The sequence below is a fragment of the Salvelinus namaycush genome, chromosome 33 (assembly GCF_016432855.1).
Source record: "Salvelinus namaycush isolate Seneca chromosome 33, SaNama_1.0, whole genome shotgun sequence".
NCBI lineage: Eukaryota > Metazoa > Chordata > Actinopteri > Salmoniformes > Salmonidae > Salvelinus > Salvelinus namaycush.
The window spans coordinates 23,618,120-23,636,643 of record NC_052339.1 but is presented as its reverse complement, the minus strand read 5'-3'; the positions used below and the strand labels follow the sequence as shown (position 1 = coordinate 23,636,643).

Here is an 18,524-nt window from a genome sequence, read left to right as displayed (position 1 = left end):
CATTGATCATCATTGAGATGTTTCTAAAACTTGATTGGAGTCCACCTGTGGTAAATTCAATTGATTGGACATGATATTGAAAGGCACACACCTGTAAGATCCCACAGTTGACAGTGGATACCAGAGCAAAAACCAAGTAAATAGGTCAAAGGAATTGTTTGTAGAGCTCGGAGACAGGATTGTGTTGAGGCACAGATCTGGAGATGGGTAACAAACCATTTCTGCAGGATTGAAGGTCCCCAAGAACACAGTGGCCTCTATCATTCTTAAATGGAAGAAATTTGGAATCACCAAGACTCTTCCTAAACTGAACAATCGGGGGAGAAGGGCCTTGGTCAGGGAGGTGACCAAGAACCCGATGGTCACTCTGACAGGGCTCGAGAGTTCCTCGGTGGAGATGGGAGAACCTTCCAGAAGGACAACAATCTCTGCAGCCCTCCACCAATCTGGCCTTTATGGTAGTGGCTGGACGGAAGCCACTCCTCAGTAAAAGGCACATGACAGCCCGCTTGGAGTTTGCCAAAAGGCACCTAAAGACTCTCCGACTATGAGAAACAAGGTTCTCTGGTCTGATGAAACCAAGATTGACCTCTTTGGCCTGAATGGCAAACGTCACATGTGGAGGAAACCTGGCATCATCCCTACGGTGAAGCATGGTGGTGGCAGCATCATGCTTAGGGGATGTTTTTCAGCAGCAGGGACTGGGAGACTGTTCAGGATTGAGGCAAAGATGAACAGAGCAAAGTACAGAGAGATCCTTCATGAAAACCAGCTCAGAGCTCTCAGGACCTCAGACTGGGGCGAATGTTCACCTTCCAACAGGACAACGACCCTAAGCACACAGCCAAGACTGGACTTGAACCCGATCTAACATCTCTGGAGAGACCTGAAAATAGCTTTGGGCTCCCAAGTGGCACAGCGGTCTAAGGAACTGCATCACTCGATGCTGTAATCGCTGCCAAAGGTGCTTCAGCAAAGTACTAAGTAAAGGGTCTGAATACGTATGTAAATGTAATATTTCATGTTTATTTCTTTTATTTTTTTGAAAAAAAAATCTAAAAACCTGTTTTTGCTTTGTCATTATGGGGATTGTGTGTAGATTGATGAGGGGAAAAAAATATTTATATAACTTTAGAATTAGCCCTGCCTAACCCGGACGACACTAGGCCAATTGTGTATCGCCCCATGGACCTCCCGGTCACGGCCGGCTACAACAGAGCCTGGGCTCGAACCCAGAGTCTCTGGTGGCACATTTAGCACTGCAATGCAGTGCCTTTGACCACTGCGTCACCCGGGAGGCCCCTAGTGTCTGAAAACTTTCTGACGGCACTGTATAGTGTAGTTTTAAGCATAATTGATCGTGTTTAACTATGTTTACACTTGAAATGTCAAAACAATATTATTTTGTTATGGCCTCTAGAACCCTTACTAATACATTTTCAGAGTTGCATTTGAGTTTTGCTTCGAACCAGTAAAGACATGTACTACATCTCAAAGATGAATGCAATTTGTAGAAGTAGGAATTCTTTGGAAAGGCAGAGGGCAGAAAGAGGCAGAACATTTCACCATGGACATGTTGATTAATAACCAAAGCAGGAACTTATTCTAAGTCATTTAATTAAAACATTAAATAGCAGTACAGTAAATAATCCAATAGCTCCTCAATACCAAAATTTTACTTCTGGCAAAATGAAATTATCTCAGAATGAGTCCCTAATCTTGACAGTGATTTACGTTCCTACCTCCCACACCTCCCCGGAACGATTAAACAGCAGAATTAAATACAAATTAGCGTGAGCAGAATTCCTGCAGATGTTACACCAAATAAGCAGTGCAATCAGTGATAACAACTTCTGCGCTATTGCCACGACAACGCAGAGACATGAGTAATAATGAAGGTAGACTCAGTATGTGCTCGCCGGCGCCCCACAAACACTGCAAGAGAACAACTGCTCTATTATAAGGTACACATATAGGGCTTGTTCACACTCAATGGCCAAGTTCACACTCAATTCCCTATATCACGAACATGTATGAACATGAAAATATGCTTTTTTTGTCTGAATTTAAGCTTTGGGTTAGGCATAAGGTTAGGGATGTGGTTAAGGTTTGGGTAAAATTAAATCAGGGTTAGGGTAAAATCCCTTTTTTCTTTTTTTTTATCCGTCTGTGCAGCTTGACCCGATAGTGACAGCACATAAGAACAGGTGAGGAAGTGTGAAGAAGAAACAGTACTGTACAGAAAGCATGGCGGCGATGCGGGACCAAAATGTAGTTTCTATACAGTAGACGGCACTGGTACAGAAAAGTACTATACATATTCAGGTCTCAGTTTGTCCATGTTCTCCTATTGAGAAGACTTCTTCATGAGAATATATTTAAAAGTTTAACCATGTCTTATAAATTATGATATTTAAGCAGTCCCTGGGCCTCAGTCCCATTTCATACAAAGGATCTACAATCCTAAATGTCTCGTATGTGTCTTGGGTCCTTGGGTACAGTATATCTATCAAAAGGCCTTGGAGTTTGGATGCATCTCCTTCAAAGGCGTTAAGTGGCTTCTTTTAATCCCTTCAATCCACCATAATCCTGAAATGACACAATGAACAAACAAAGGTTCCCTCCGTAGGTTCCCTACCTGTCTTCCCTAACCCAATTCCTCATCTAGGGTTCAATAAAGACGTTTATGGGTCTCTGGACATGCTGGACAGTCACATGGGAACCAAACCAACCAACATCCTAAGCCAGGATGTCGCTGCGCTTGCTGCACCACACCACCAGCGCGATCATGGCCAGGGTGAGAAAGACAGGGATGAGGATGAGGATGGTGAGTGTGTCGTCCGGCGGGTCCACCAGGATCACCCTCTCCAGGGTGCAGTTGGAGAAGAAGTGCTTGTGGATCCGGATGATGTAGCTCTCCACCAGAGGGTTGGGCCAGTAGCAGTTGATGCGCTCGGCGTTGGTCTCCGTGCACAGCGAGAAAAGGTGGTACTCACTGCAGAGAGAGCAGAGGAACACAAAGGGTTAAAAAAACTGGGCATACAGGCTTTTGTTCCAGCCTTGATCTAACAGCCTATGAGCAGCTGATCAGTAGATTCAGGTGTGTTAAGGCAGGGCTGGAACAAAAGCTTGCCCTCCCAGTAGCTCTCCAGGAGGGTGGTTGGCCAATCCCTGGTCCAAAGGGCAGAGGACCACAAACTGTTTAGTCGATCAGAGGGCAGAGGAACACAAAGCCAATCAGAAGGCAGGGTGAGGGGAATCTGGGGCCAGGGATTAGACTGAAAATCATGTTCTCTGTATCTCAACATTTATTCTCTATTTCAGGGGATAAGAAGAGTTAATGGGTCTATTTAGCAGTATAGCTGTTACCATACGCTCAGCTACTTAGGTAGGATGTGTCTAAACTGAGAAATAGGGAGGGTTTATCCCTCAAATTCTTACTCTGCAAAAAAAGTTCCCTCTCTCTCTATAGATAGATAGATAGAGGCTAAAGTCCTGCATCTTGTTTCATAATACTCTATCAGAGACTGGTTTGTGGTCTCACGTGATCGTTACATCAATCTAGTCAACAGACAAATAGGCTGGTCCCACTTTAAATGAACAACAACATATAGAGCATTCATAAAGCCTTCATAAGCACTACTTAGATACATGAGACATAGTCCACTACGTCATATAGCCATAAGTATGTCCTCCTTTATAGAGTATGACACAAGCCAATAGATGATTTGTGAAGAATCTATGTAGTGCTTATGAAGCCTTTAAGAATATGTTATAAAGCCCTTGTAACTTTCTGTTTGTTTTTAAATGGGACAAATGTGTTTATTTCACTGTGGAAAATGACGGAGTAGCCATATGCCTAGGAAACTAATGACACAGACCCTGTGGCCAGATGTGTGTGTCCTCCTCGTTGTTTACTTCATTAGCTACTAGTTGTACCCAGACTGCCTCATTAGGGTCAATTTCTGTGTGTCTTACAAAGTGCACTAAAAGCAACCCATTAGAACATAAACATGACACAAATGAGCTGCACTTTCAAGGCTTGGTATAGTACACGTTTAGGAGCTAAATGGGTGATTAGAGCCGAGATAATAGCCATCTAGGTGGCATGGGGTCCCAGCCATGATGTTCACCTAGCAAAACAGATCATATCAGCCCCTGTTCGATGAAACTAGTCAAGACAAATGGTTTGTTCTATATTTATCTTCAGTTTCCCCTCCAATGCCTTTCACACTAGCGGTGTGGTTTGACGTCAGCCAATCCCCGTCATTGCTTTCAGACGACCTCCACCTAAGTGCTGCAAATCGAATGAGCCCCGATCAAGCGTATAAATTGTGTCTCCATATGGACATAAGCTACCTGATTGCCGAGATAAGGGAGGCTGCTGTAAAGTCAATGGATTGGTTGTATGGTAACTCTGGAATAGCTTTTTGGCTTGGATATTATTGTAAAAAAAACTATGGTAAAACACAGACTGAAAAGTTGACCACAGACTGAAAAGTGATGGAATATGTCAAATTAGGATTTATGTTTACCAAGAATTTGAGGCTGTGTGCTGTGTTGTCTTTTATCATTTAAAACTGCAAAATCTTTCCTATCATTAGAAGGACCAATGAATTCTTATAAAAGCTGATATTGACTCTTTCGTAACAATTTTATTTGTATTTATTTAACCTTTATTTACGTAGACAAGTCAGTTAAGAACAAATTCTTATTTACAATGACAGCCTACCCCAGCCAAACTCTAACCCGGACGACGCTGGGCCAATTGTGCGCCGCCCTATGATACTCCCAATCACGGCCGGTTGTGATACAGCCTGGAATTGAACCAGGGTCTGTAGTGAAGCCTCTAGCACTGAAATGCAGTGCCTTAGACTGCTGCGCCACTCAGGAGCCCGAAAAGGGTCACATTTTGAAAGAATGTCGTTTTTCCATCCACAAAGAGCATTCAAGAGGCAACTCATTAAGGAATGGATCGAAATGTACAGGATGGTTACCTGGAGGAAAATGGGGAAGTTTCATGCTTTTTTAATTTCAATCTATTCCAGGGGAGGGAATAGACTGAAATCAATTTGTAATTGATTACATTTCTATATTTCTCAGAATTTGTTGCTTATTAGGCTATATATCAATGTGTGCCTGATGTGTACCCCATCTCTAATTCTCAGCTGAGCACGTAATATCAAGTGTGCCTATAGGCTATTTAGTGTGGTCTCAATCAAATAATCCATAGCCTATAGGCTATAAACTATGAAGTGCATGATCAGAGAAGCACAGCGCAAAGTTATATTTCTAAGATAGGATATAGTGTAGGTTATAGTCAACTATGTTCTGTTCAGAAACTAAAAAGGTTCCGATTATATAAAGTGATCTATAACAGTATTTCCAGCAGCCCTTAACATTTGGTGTAAGAGAAGAGCTGAGGAGACGGTTATTCAGATTCAGATGTATTCCTCCTGTAAGGAAGGCGAACAAGTTCCATGCTTCCTACTCGCAGTGCCAGAACAAAACCAACCCTCAATGCCAACATTACATGTCAAATTCACTGCCAAACCTTGCCTGGACAAAAATTCTTGAAAAAAAGAAGTTAAAGCCTTTTGGGTCAGTTTAAATTAGCAGTGGCTTTTGAAATACATCTGAACCGTGGAGCACAGTCTCCCCTGGCCACATAGAATACTTTCAGGTTGTCACACCGTGATCTGTTTCACCTGTCCTTATGATTGTCTCCACCCCCCTCCAGGTGTTGCCCATCTTCCCCCATTATCCCCTGTGTATTTATACCTGTGTTCTCTGTTTGTCCGTTGCCAGTTCATCTTGTTTGTCAAGTCAACCAGCGATTTTCTCAGCTCCCGCTTTTTCCCTGTCTCGCTTTTCTCGCCCCCCTGGTTTTGACCCTTGCCTGTCCTGTCTCTGAGGCCACCTGCCGTCCTGTACCTTTACCCCACCTCTGAATTACTGACCTCTGCCTGACCTAACCCTGCATGCCATCCTGTATCTTTGCCCCTATACTCTGGATTATCGACCCGTTGACCTGTTGTTGCCTGCCTTGACCTGTTGTACCCTGCCTTGACCTGTTGTTGCCTGCCCTGTTGCTATAATAAACATTGTTACTTCGACAGACTGCATCTGGGTCTTACCTTGATCCCTGATACAGGGTAAGTAAAAGATATTGGAAAGTGAAGATATTCTTTTTTAATTCTTTTTTAAATTATTTATTACAAAAAAACACAAGGAAGGGGTAACATTAAAGTATTAGAACATGAAAGACAAACAATACAGCATCAAGACACTATCAAACATGTATCAGTCTTTCCGCAACAGAGCCATCCTTATGTGTGAGGGTGCGTGTGCATGATAGTGATATAAAATATGTCATAGTTTCCTTTTCATGATCACAATCTTGTGAAACCCGAACCCTCCAAGATCCCCCCACAGTTCCTCAATAGCTGTCCCTCAACCATTCGAGACCCCTCCCACAGTCCCCCCCGAAGAAAAAATATAAAAAATACAATTAATTCCATTCCCCACCCCCAAGAACCCGCCAATGCACCAACAACCAAGAGAATGAACTGAAGAGAAAAAAGGAAAAGACAGAAGAAAATAGCAAACAACAATGCAATTGTTTTTTTTACAAATAATAATACATTTAAAACAAAGGACATCAAGGACAACTGAAATCATAACAGCGATGCCAACTGTATATGTTTGTGTGCATGTCTGGCACTATTACATGTAGTTGTGTGTTCTTGTATGTGTTTATTTGAATGAGAGTGTGTGTATATGCATGTGTACAAACACCTGCAAGTGAAGATATTCTTTGCTGAAGCCATATAATATCCTCTTTATAAGGTCTAGAAAGATACTTCAGAAATCGAATCGAAGTCTTTATGCATGTTCTTCTGTAGAAAGCCTTGATAAAGCGCTTGTTTCAAATGAGACCCTGTTTTGAAGTGTTGAGTCCAGCTTGTAAAAAACATAACATAATTATGTCTGATTGTGTAGAGTCAATCAGGTTGTCAGAAGAATCTATGCTGCTGAAAGATTTATCGTAGTCTGCATTTGCCCTTAAACGTAAAAGAATACACACAAAAAAATGACATATTTAGAGAGGAATACTTGTTGGAGGAGAGGACACACTTTATCACTCACATTTTAGATGGATTATTGCAAGATTGTTTTGGATTATGGTTGTTTAGGCCAATGTTTTATCCCAGGAGATCAACCTGGGGCATGGGGGGAAAAAACTGATCTCTTCAAGGGATACATTTATTTTATTTCCAACTCCTCTCCCCATCTGTCCTCTCTGACTGGTTATGTACTGACTTCATTAAATGTTTTACTAAATCACACAGACAGTAAATTCTCATTGTGTTTGCAAATGGCTGCCGGGATGCCATTTAAGGCCACTCTAACATGCACTGATGACCTTGGAGCATCTGTTAGTTGAAAGACAGACCAGGCCTGCTGATGATAATGTCCCTTTGTTAATATTCATTAGGAGGGGATGGTACCGTACCTGGCAATGGCATTCAGTCTCTGTGGGTGTTCTGCAGTTGGTCCTGGCCTGCTCAGCGGTCCCATTTGCTTGACTGTGTACCCGTGGTTCAGATTTGCTCATTTGAATTAATATAGCTGGCCATACATTTTAGAGAGCGTTCACTCTAACATGTAATGACGCCTCACTGACACGGCCACATGCTTTGTTTCTCTCAGCGCGGAACCACTGGCGTTTAGTCATGGATGCCAAGGGACCCCAAGCTTTCCCTTCAATTTGCAAGAGGCTGAATGTATCTCACCGGAGAAAGCATCCGAGCGAGTAAAACAGCGCCCCTCTGTCTCTGTATGTGTAGACCATATATCTGATGCTGTCTGGTCAAAAAGAGTATAACATTGTTGCCACCTGTAGCATTGAATGCAATGGACACCAGCGAGAATTTGACCTCACTTGATTTTAAAAAGTATAAAATAATAGCCAATTAGCATTGAGCTCAACTGTGAATGGTCCAAAAAACAGTGTCAAGGGAATTGGCTTCAATCACGTCGAGAGCCAAAAGTCATTGACAGAAACAACTTGAATTGTTGCCTCTCATTGTGTTGTTGTCCTCCGGTGACTAGCTAGCTAAAATGGACCCTTTCCTAAATTACCCATGGATGGAGATAGGGATTTGGACTTGTGGTTTTACTTAATTCTCCATACTGGCCAATGATTAACGGTGATTCTGATCCAACCATGAATTCATACATTGTACCCCTGGCCTGAGAGGATGGAAGTTCAAATGTAGCTAGATGTAGAAGGCTAACGTTAACTAGCTGGCTCATTGTTCCCCATGAAAGCAAGTTAGGCTAGCAAGCAAGCATTTTAGCCAGGTAGCCTAGGACAACAAAAAATAAAAGAGTGTACTGTATGACAGTCATAGGACGTTTCGTCAACATGAGAGGATGGCATTGGATTTCTCTACAAGTAGCGTAAGTCAACATGTTTTTTCTACTTGCATGAATGCACATGCACACACACACACACACACAGAGAAATCAGAACCATGGACAGCCACATCATATTTAGCTTACGTTGATTGGACAATTTAAAAAATATATATCTTTTAGTTTTTACCGTATTAGACTGAGCATAGGTGATGTTGAGATGGTGCTGGAATAGTGGAGGCAGCTCCTGTTTTCTTTGAGACTTGAGGTAACTCTCCGTGGTGCTAAATCAATAGTTGTTTAGTAGTCCGACAATGTCGGAAACATTAACTTGCTTGACAATGCTGTAGGTCATGCAACTGTTATATGCAATATCCTTTGTGGACTTCACCGACAGGTTGCTCTCCAGTTTTGTAATGAAACAAAGGTGAGGTTTAAGTTGTTCTACCACTGTGTCTTCTTATTGTCTCAGCCTTAGGCCTACATATCAAGGTTGCAAGGCATATGAATTAACAGGTTATAGAGCAAACAACCCCAATATCACAATACATAGGTTGTAATATGGCGTTTTTGGGGGGGGGGCTTCACCAGTGATTTATTAAAAAAATATATATCTATTTTTTTTTTTTTTTACCCACGCACCACTACTGCACGGAACATAATCGAGGACCACTGTTTACATCAATCCAGAATCACAGATTATTGTGAAATAGACACATAAAGACAGTAGGTTACTTAAGACAGAAACAATACGAGGGAGGTTGGTGGACGAGGATGAATAGATGGATGGGCATATAACATCTAGCAACCCAAAGATTGCATGTTCGAATCTCATCACTGATAACTTTAGCATTTAGCTAATTAGCAACTTTGCAACTACTTCCTACTTTTTAGCTACTTTGTAACTACTTAGCATGTTAGCTAACCCTTCCCCTAACCCTAACCTTAACCCTTTACCTCCTTAGCTAGCATGTTAGCTAACCCTAACTTTAACCCCTAAACCTAACCTTAACCCCTAACTTGATAGTGTGTTGGTTTACATAAAGGTCCTTCACTTTCTCCCTTTTTCAATGTCTGTGTCTCTCTCGCTCTCTTTCATCAGAGTGCCACAGGCTCCCTGGAGATGTCCATGAGAATACATATCTCATGAATAACACATTAACAAATAGTGTAAACATCATTCTCAAATGCTCCTCATGAAAAAGCTGGTATGTATGGTAATGACTGTCTCACGAAGAGAGAAATTTCTTGACAATATGAGCTACTGGACAATATTATAAGAGGTATTGTACTAGGTACAATATACGTGTATTCTTCCTAGAATTCCTTATCTAAAGCTTCAAGTGTATCATGTTGTATTCTTTACAAAAAAAGCACAGTGTAAACTTAGCATCAAATAAAGCTTGTGCCCTGTTGAAATAAACAGAATGGAACTTTCAATGGCTGGTTATTACAAAAGGCCTTATGGTTCAACTTCTGTCGAATCCCTGTCTGTGGAAGATGGGGTTTACATGTATGTTTTCCTTACATCCAATATTTGTAAATATCTTCTCTGACTACAACATGGAATGTTGATCTCCCCGATCGGGACTCCCCACGGAGAAGTAATAGAGAAAGTGAATTTCCCCAGAAACCATGTGTGAGATGCCCACAAAGTGACTCGCAATGTTTTGATGGGCTAAAGAACAATGTCCATGAACACATTCATTCTAGGAACGGAGCAGGCTTCGCTGACACTAGGGGAAAGAGGGAAGGGTTCTTAGAAATGGCCGTTTCATCCCTATTACATTCTGTCATTCATGCTGAATTCTATTGAGGCTTAATCGAATCAAATAGGAGAAAAATCAATGTCAGGCCTCTGAATCCCCAGCACAATTATTTACATAACACTGACATTTACAGAGGGACATTTTTCTAGTGTTGATTTGCCTGTGTATGTGTGTTTGCGTGTGTGTGAATGGTTGAAGGGTGTTAGAGAACCATGCTGGGTCAGCCAGCAGGCGCAGGTGCCGCTCATTGGCCAGGGGGGAATTAACACAGAGCAGGTCCAGCCAGGCAAATGGCCCGCTGGATCTACTGTGCCAACAGGCATCTGGATTCCAATCGCCTGTTCACACACAAACAGCCAAATAGTGGGTGCAGAATCATGGCATGTTTTATTACATTTTTTACTAGACTACCTACACTGCAATACAGTATTCTTTGATTCCTCCTACAGTGTGTTTTAATTGTTCTATTTAAAAGAATACTTTTAACAATTTATGTTCTGAACTTCCCCAAAATGTTGTACAACAATGTTAGTGCATGTCATCATTTTATTGGAAATGTGTTATATTTTGGCTTCAAGTTCCAAATCTTAGACTGCATCCAAAAGCTAAAAGTTTACAAACTGGTGTAGTGGGATTACACAGGTTTTGCTTGCCGGAAGTAATCCTACCTCGGCATTCTGACATGGATTAATATAACAGTTATACTGAGTGCCCTTAAGAGCTGGGTCAGTGCATTGATAGACGGACTCTTTGGCTTGTTCTGATAAGATTGAAAAGGCTTTTACCTGATGAAGTGTGTTAAGTTGCACCAGTTCTGGGGATCCACGTGGTCCATCTTTCGCTTGAATTCCTCCCCACACACCTCCATCTCCCACAGTAGCTGGGTCTCGTTGCACAGAGCCACACTAGGCCTTCGTGGTATAGACTCAACATTGATATTCTCTGTGGCTGCAAGACATAAAAAGGTCCAAATTAGAAGAAAAGAAACACGACCTTTAATGTTCCACAGTAGTATTAGGGCTGTCTTCATTCGGGAAAGCAACAGGAAAAAGTACTACAACTGAAAATTGGGTGTTTTTTAATGGGTGCTTAATGAACATACTGTAACTGAATATATTGTTATTACAAATAGTGGCTATAACTTCTGGCACAGGGTAAGTCAGAAGTAAGGAATGTACATTTGATCAATTTTGCCTGTTATTATTGGCACAAGGTTAAAATGACTTAGTAGAGCATTTGTAAGCCGTGCTGCACAGTGTTTCATGTCTTCAGAAGGAGATGTAAGCTAAACTTCCTTACCTGACAATCCTCTTGTCATCCAAGAGTTCACTGTCAAAGACAAAATCACACAGAAACATGAAACAGAGTTACTAGTCATGACAAGTCTCAGTGAACTTGATTACATTTAGAACCATCATTAAACGCTGTTGACAAAACACAACTGAAACCTACAGTATGTGGAACTTTTAACATAAAACTTACCATTTTGACCAGGTGGCCATTCAATTTACAATTCCAAACACATCCTGGCAACAAAAAAATAAATAAATCCTCAGTTCATGTAACAGTGGTTTGAGCATGGTTGACTAAATGATGCTTAGAATAACAGTCATTAAAGAGTTTTCTGGTACAAATGCCAAGCTGTCAGTGTTACGATTTATGAGGAAAAATGTGAGGAGTCAGGCGCAGAGAGCAAAGATATGGGGAAAAACCACTCTTTAATGTCCAACCAGAAGAACAACTGGTAACGTCAAAACATTGGCGTAAAATCCAACTCGAATACAGTACACACTGGAAAAATAAATCCAGACAGTGGAAAACCCCAATAAAACGAACAACCTCATACAAAAACAGAAAGACAAGCCCGCACAAACAGAAGCGGGCTAAACGAACTTAAATAGCACCACCCTAACAACCAAACAATGAACAGGTGAAAACAATTAGACAAAAACAAACGAAAAGGAAAAAGGGATCGGTGGCAGCTAGTAGACCGGCGACGACGACCGCCGAGCGCCACTCGAACAGGAAGGGGAGCCACCTTCGGTAATGCTCGTTACAGTACCCCCCTCCTGACGCGCAGCTCCCGCAGCGCACCGACGCCGGCCTCGAGGACAACCCGGGGGCCGAGGCGCAGAGCGATCCGGGTGGAGGCGATGGAACTCTCTCAGCATAGATGGATCCAATATATCCCCCACCGGGACCCAGCACCTCTCCTCCGGACCGTACCCCTCCCAGTCCACGAGGTACTGCAGGCCCCTCACCCGGCGTCTGGAGTCCAGAATGGACCGTATCGTGTACGCCGGGGACCCCTCTATGTCCAGAGGGGGCGGAGGGACCTCCGGAACCTCACCTTCCTGCATGGGACCAGCTATCACCGGCCTGAGGAGAGACACATGAAACGAGGGGTTAATACGATAATACGAAGGAAGTAACAATCGATAACACACCTCGTTTATTCTCCTCAGGACTTTAAATGGCCCTACACACTGCGGACCCAGCTTCCGGCAGGGCAGGCGGAGGGGCAGGTTTCGGGTCGAGAGCCAGACCCTATCCCCCGGTGCAAACACGGGGGCCTCACTGCGGTGACGGTCAGCGCTCTTCTTCTGCCGTCCACTCGCCTGACGCAGAGACTCCTGGACGGCTCTCCAGGTCTCCTTAGAGCGCTGCACCCACTCCTCCACCGCAGGAGCCTCGGTCTGACTCTGATGCCATGGTGCCAGAACCGGCTGGTACCCCAACACACACTCAAATGGTGACATGTTGGTAGAGGAGTGGCTTAATGAGTTCCGGGCAATCTCTGCCCAGGGGATGTATCTTGACCACTCCCCTGGCCGGTCCTGGCAATACGACCGCAGAAACCTACCCACCTCCTGGTTCACTCTCTCCACCTGCCCATTACTCTCCGGGTGATACCCCGAGGTCAGGCTGACCGAGACCCCCAGATGCTCCATAAACGCCTTCCATACTCTGGAAGTGAACTGGAGACCCCGATCAGAAACGATATCCTCGGGCACCCCGTAGTGCCGGAAGACATGGGTAAATAGTGCCTCCGCAGTCTGCAGGGCCGTAGGGAGACCGGGCAACGGGATAAGACGGCAGGACTTAGAGAACCGATCCACAACGACCAGGATTGTAGTGTTTCCCTGAGATGGGGGAAGGTCAGTCAGAAAATCCACCGAAAGATGGGACCACGGCCGTTGTGGAACGGGGAGGGGTTGTAACTTCCCTCGAGGCAGGTGCCTAGGAGCCTTACTCTGAGCGCATACCGAACAGGAAGAGACATAGAATCGCACATCCCTCTCCAAGGTGGGCCACCAGTACTTCCCCCTAAGACCTTGCACTGTCCTCGAAATACCCGGGTGACCTGACGAGAGTAAACTATGAGCCCATCAAATCAATTGATCACGAACAGCGAGCGGTACGTACCTACGACCCTCCGGGCACTGTGGAGGCGCAGGTTCCTCCCTTAACGCCCGCTCGATGTCCGCGTCCACCTCCCATACTATTGGTGCCACCAGCTTGGCCGCCGGAATGATGGGAGTAGGATCGATGGACCGGTCCTCCGAGTCATAGAGGCGAGACAGCGCGTCGGCCTTAGTGTTTAGGGAACCTGGTCTATAAGAGATCGTAAAACGAAATCTGGTGAAAAACATGGCCCACCTTGCCTGACGCGGATTCAGTCTCTTAGCTGATCGGATATACTCCAGGTTACGGTGGTCAGTCCAGATGAGGAAAGGGTGCTTAGCCCCCTCAAGCCAGTGTCTCCACACCTTCAGGGCCTTAACCATAGCCAACAACTCCCTATCCCCCACATCATAATTCCGCTCCGCTGGCCCGAGCTTCTTCGAAAAAAAAGCACAGGGGCGGAGCTTTGGTGGCGTACTCGAGCGCTGTGAGAGCACAGCTCCAACCCCAGCCTCGGATGCGTCCACCTCTACTATGAACGCCAAAGAAGGGTCCGGATGCGCCAACACTGGCGCCTCGGTAAACAGCACCTTCAACCTACGGAAGGCTCCGTCCGCCTCTGCTGACCACTGCAAACGCACCGGCCCCCCCTTCAGCAGTGAGGTAATAGGAGCTGCTACCTGACCAAAACCCCGGATAAACCTCCGGTAGTAATTGGCAAACCCTAAGAACCGCTGCACCTCCTTTACCGTGGTCGGAGTCGGCCAATTACGCACGGCTTTTACGCGGTCACCCTCCATTACCACCCCCGAGCTGGAAATGCGATAACCCAGGAAGGAAACGGCTTGTTTGGAAAACTCACATTTCTCCGCCTTCACGTACAGGTCATTCTCCAGCAGTCGCCCAAGAACCTTGCGCACCAGAGACACATGCGCGGCTCGTGTAGCGGAGTAGATCAAAAAGGATTGAAAGACAGCTGGAGCATTCTTTAACCCGTACGGCATGACGAGGTACTCATAATGGCCCGATGTGGTACTAAACGCGGTTTTCCACTCATCTCCTCCCCGAATACGCACCAGATTATACGCGCTCCTGAGGTCCAGTTTCGTGAAGAACCGTGCTCCGTGGAATGATTCCATCGCCGTAGCGATGAGAGGTAGTGGGTAACTAAAACCCACCGTGATGGAATTGAGACCTCGATAATCAATACACGGACGCAACCCACCATCCTTTTTCTTCACAAAAAAGAAACTCGAGGAGACGGGTGACATGGAGGGCCGAATGAATCCCTGTCCAAGAGCTTCCGTGACATATGTCTCCATAGCCAACGTCTCCTCCTGGGACAAAGGATACACATGACTCCTGGGTAGTGCAGTGTTTACCTGGAGGTTTATCACGCAATCCCCCTGTCGATGGGGTGGTAATTGGGTCGCCTTCTTTTTACTGAAAGCGATAGCCAAATCGGCATACTCAGCGGGAATGCGCACGGTGGAAACCTGGTCTGGACTCTCCACCGTTGTCGCACCGATGGAAACTCCTACACACCTGCCTGAACACTCATCAGACCACCCTGTAGAGCTCCCTGTTTCCACGAAATCTTCGGATTGTGAATAGCCAGCCAGGGAATCCCCAGCACCACCGGAAACGCAGGTGAATCGATAAGGAACAGACTAATCCGCTCCTTATGATTCCCCTGCGTAATCATCTCCAAAGGAATTGTGGCCTCCCTGACCAGCCCTGACCCTAATGGTCGACTATCTAAGGAGTGCACAGGGAAGGGGGGTTCTACCTTAACTAACGGAATCCTCAACTTCTGAGCGAGTCCGCGATCTATAAAGTTCCCAGCTGCGCCTGAATCGACTAGCGCCTTATGCTGGAGAGAGGGAACAAATTTAAGGAAACATATTAACAAAAACATGTGACCAACAGGAAGCTCTGGGAGAGTGTGGTGCTGACTCACCTGAGGAGTGTTCTGCCTGCCCTCTCGATTCCCAGATGGACTCCTCCAGCACCGACCGGAAGTGTGCCCTCTTCGGCCACAACTGGTACAGGAGGAGCCTCCTCCTCCGATCTCCCTAGATGCTGCCCCTCCTAGCTCCATCGGGATGGGAGCAGGAGGGTCAGGAGGTGGAACTGACAGAACCCTTTCAGAACGTCCGCGAGCAGCTAGCAGATGGTCTAACCGGATAGACATGTCTATTAGTTCATCCAAGCTGAGCGTAGTGTCCCGACAAGCCAGCTCCCTGCGGACGTCCTCTCTCAGGCTACACCTGTAATGGTCTATCAGGGCCCTGTCGTTCCACCCTGCTCCAGCGGCCAAGGTCCGGAAATCCAGCGCGAAGTCCTGCGCGCTCCTCGTCCCCTGCCGGAGATAGAACAATCTCTCACCCGCCGCTCGGCCATCTGGAGGGTGATCGAACACGGCCCGAAAACGGCGGGTGAACTCCGGGTAGTGGCCCCTCGCTGAGTCGGGCCCGTTCCAGACCGCATTGGCACACTCTAGGGCTCTACCCGTCAGGCAGGAGACGAGGACACTCACGCTCTCTTGGATGGAGCTGGTCGAACGGTGGCCAGGTACAGATCTAGTTGTAGCAGGAATCCCTGGCACCCCGCCGCCGCTCCATCGTACTGACTCGGAGGCGTAATACGCAAAGCGCTGGCACCGGATCCCGCTGGAGGAGATGGTATACTTGCTGGAGGGAGGGTAGGTGGGGTAGTAGGGAGACCACTCCTCTGCCAACGATCCATCCTCTCCATCATTTGATCCATAGCTGATCCGATGCGATGGAGGATGGACGTGTGATGAAGGACTCTCTCCTCCATCGTGGGGAGAGGGGTGGTCGCTGCTCCTGCTGACTCCATTTGGATGGTGCGGGCTTCTGTTACGATTTATGAGGAAAAATGTGAGGAGTCAGGCGCAGAGAGCAAAGATATGGGGAAAAACCACTCTTTAATGTCCAACCAGAAGAACAACTGGTAACGTCAAAACATTGGCGTAAAATCCAACTCGAATACAGTACACACTGGAAAACCCCAATAAAACGAACAACCTCATACAAAAACAGAAAGACAAGCCCGCACAAACAGAAGCGGGCTAAACGAACTTAAATAGCACCACCCTAACAACCAAACAATGAACAGGTGAAAACAATTAGACAAAAACAAACGAAAAGGAAAAAGGGATCGTGGCAGCTAGTAGACCGGCGACGACGACCGCCGAGCGCCACTCGAACAGGAAGGGGAGCCACCTTTGGTAATGCTCGTTACAGTCAGATGTTGTTGCTGCTGGGTTATTATAATGTTGAAGCTGAGGAGAGGGCAATAGCCCTTTTCACATTATCGTGTCGACCTGAACCAAACCGTGCCGGCAAAGATATTTACTTTCACATTGTCGTCTTCAGCAAGATTCCAGCAACTAACGTGGATGCGTAACCAAGGACAGCTCAGCACAGTTCGGTTTGCTCTGCTTGGTTTCGGCTCAGTATTGTGAAAAGCTCTTAACTTAACTATATATACAGTACCAGTCAAAGTTTGGACACACCTACTCATTCAAGGGTTTTTCTTTATTTTTACTATTTTCTACATTGTAGAATAATAGTGAAGACATCAAAACTATGAAATAGCACATATGGAATCATGTAGTAACCAAAAAAGTGTTAAACAAATCTAAATACAGTTGAAGTGGGAAGTTTACATACACTTCTGAGTAGGTGTGTCCAAACGTTTGACGAGTACTGTGTGTGGGTATGTATGTATGTGTGTGTGTGGGTATGTATGTATGTATGTATGTATGTATGTATGTATGTATGTATGTATGTATGTATGTATGTATGTATGTATGTATGTATGTATGTATGTATGTATGTGTGTGTGTGTATATATATATATAGTTGATGTCGGAAGTTTACATACACTTAAGTTGGAGTCATTTAAACTCGTTTTTCAACCTCTCCACAAATTTCTTGTTAACAAACTATAGTTTTGGCAAGTCAGTTAGGACATCTACTTTGTGCATGACACAAGTAATTTTTCCAACAATTGTTTACAGACAGATTATTTCACGTCCTCTGGTCTGAAGAAACAAAAATAGAACTCTTTGGCCATAATGACCATTGTTATGCTTGGAGAAAAAATAGGGGGAGGCTTGCAAGCCAAAGAACACCATCCAAACCGTGATGCACGGGGGTGGCAGCATCATGTTGTGGGGGTGCTTTGCTGCAGGAGGGACTGGTGAACTTCACAAAATAGATGGCAGGAAAATTACGTGGATATATTGAAGCAACATCTCAAGACATCAGTCAGGAAGTTAAAGCTTGGTCACAAATGGGTCTTCAAATGGACAATGACCCCAAGCATACTTCCAAAGTTGTGGCAAAATGGCCTAAGGACAACAAAGTAAAGGTATTGGAGTGGCCATCACAAAGCCCTGACCTCAATCCTATAGAAAATTTGTGGGCAGAACTGATAAAGCTTGTGCGAGCAAGGAGGCCTACAAACCTGACTCAGTTACACCAGCTCTGTCAGGAGGAATGGGCCAAAATTCACCCAACTTATTGTGGGAAGCTTGTGGAAGGCTACCCAAAACATTTGACCCAAGTTAAACATTTTAAAGGCAATGCTACCAAATACTAATTGAGTGTATGTACACTTCTGACCCACTGGGAATGTGATGAAATAAATAAAAGCTGAAATAAATCATTCTCTCTACTATTATTCTGACATTTCACATTCTTAAAATAAAGTGCTGATCCTAACTGACCTAAGGCAGGGAATTTTTACTAGGATTAAATGTCAGGAATTGTGAAAAACTGAGTTTAAATGTATTTGGCTAAGGTGTATGTAAACTTCCGACTTCAACTGTATGTCTTGATGATCTTTTCAAGAAATTTAAGAGAGGTCAGAGCGACAGGTCTGTAATCATTTGATGCA

At 44.9% G+C, this 18,524-nt stretch overlaps 1 protein-coding gene across 2 annotated transcripts in view; it reads right to left on the bottom strand.

The window, feature by feature from the left end:
- Positions 1 to 2,161: 2,161 nt before the first annotated feature.
- Positions 2,162 to 18,524, bottom strand: part of LOC120027875 (receptor activity-modifying protein 3-like) — a 39,819-nt gene continuing 23,456 nt past the window's right edge. The window contains exons 2-5 of one of the 2 annotated variants that reach the window (XM_038972975.1): positions 11,673 to 11,716; positions 11,490 to 11,519; positions 10,976 to 11,138; positions 2,740 to 2,995 (exon numbers count right to left, since the gene is read on the bottom strand). In XM_038972975.1, coding sequence (XP_038828903.1) covers positions 2,740 to 2,995; positions 10,976 to 11,138; positions 11,490 to 11,508 — 438 coding nt within the window. In that variant the 5' untranslated portion in view covers positions 11,509 to 11,519; positions 11,673 to 11,716. Of the gene's footprint in view, positions 2,996 to 10,975; positions 11,139 to 11,489; positions 11,520 to 11,672; positions 11,717 to 18,524 lie in introns of both variants that reach the window. The other variant, XM_038972974.1, reaches the window with a different exon arrangement.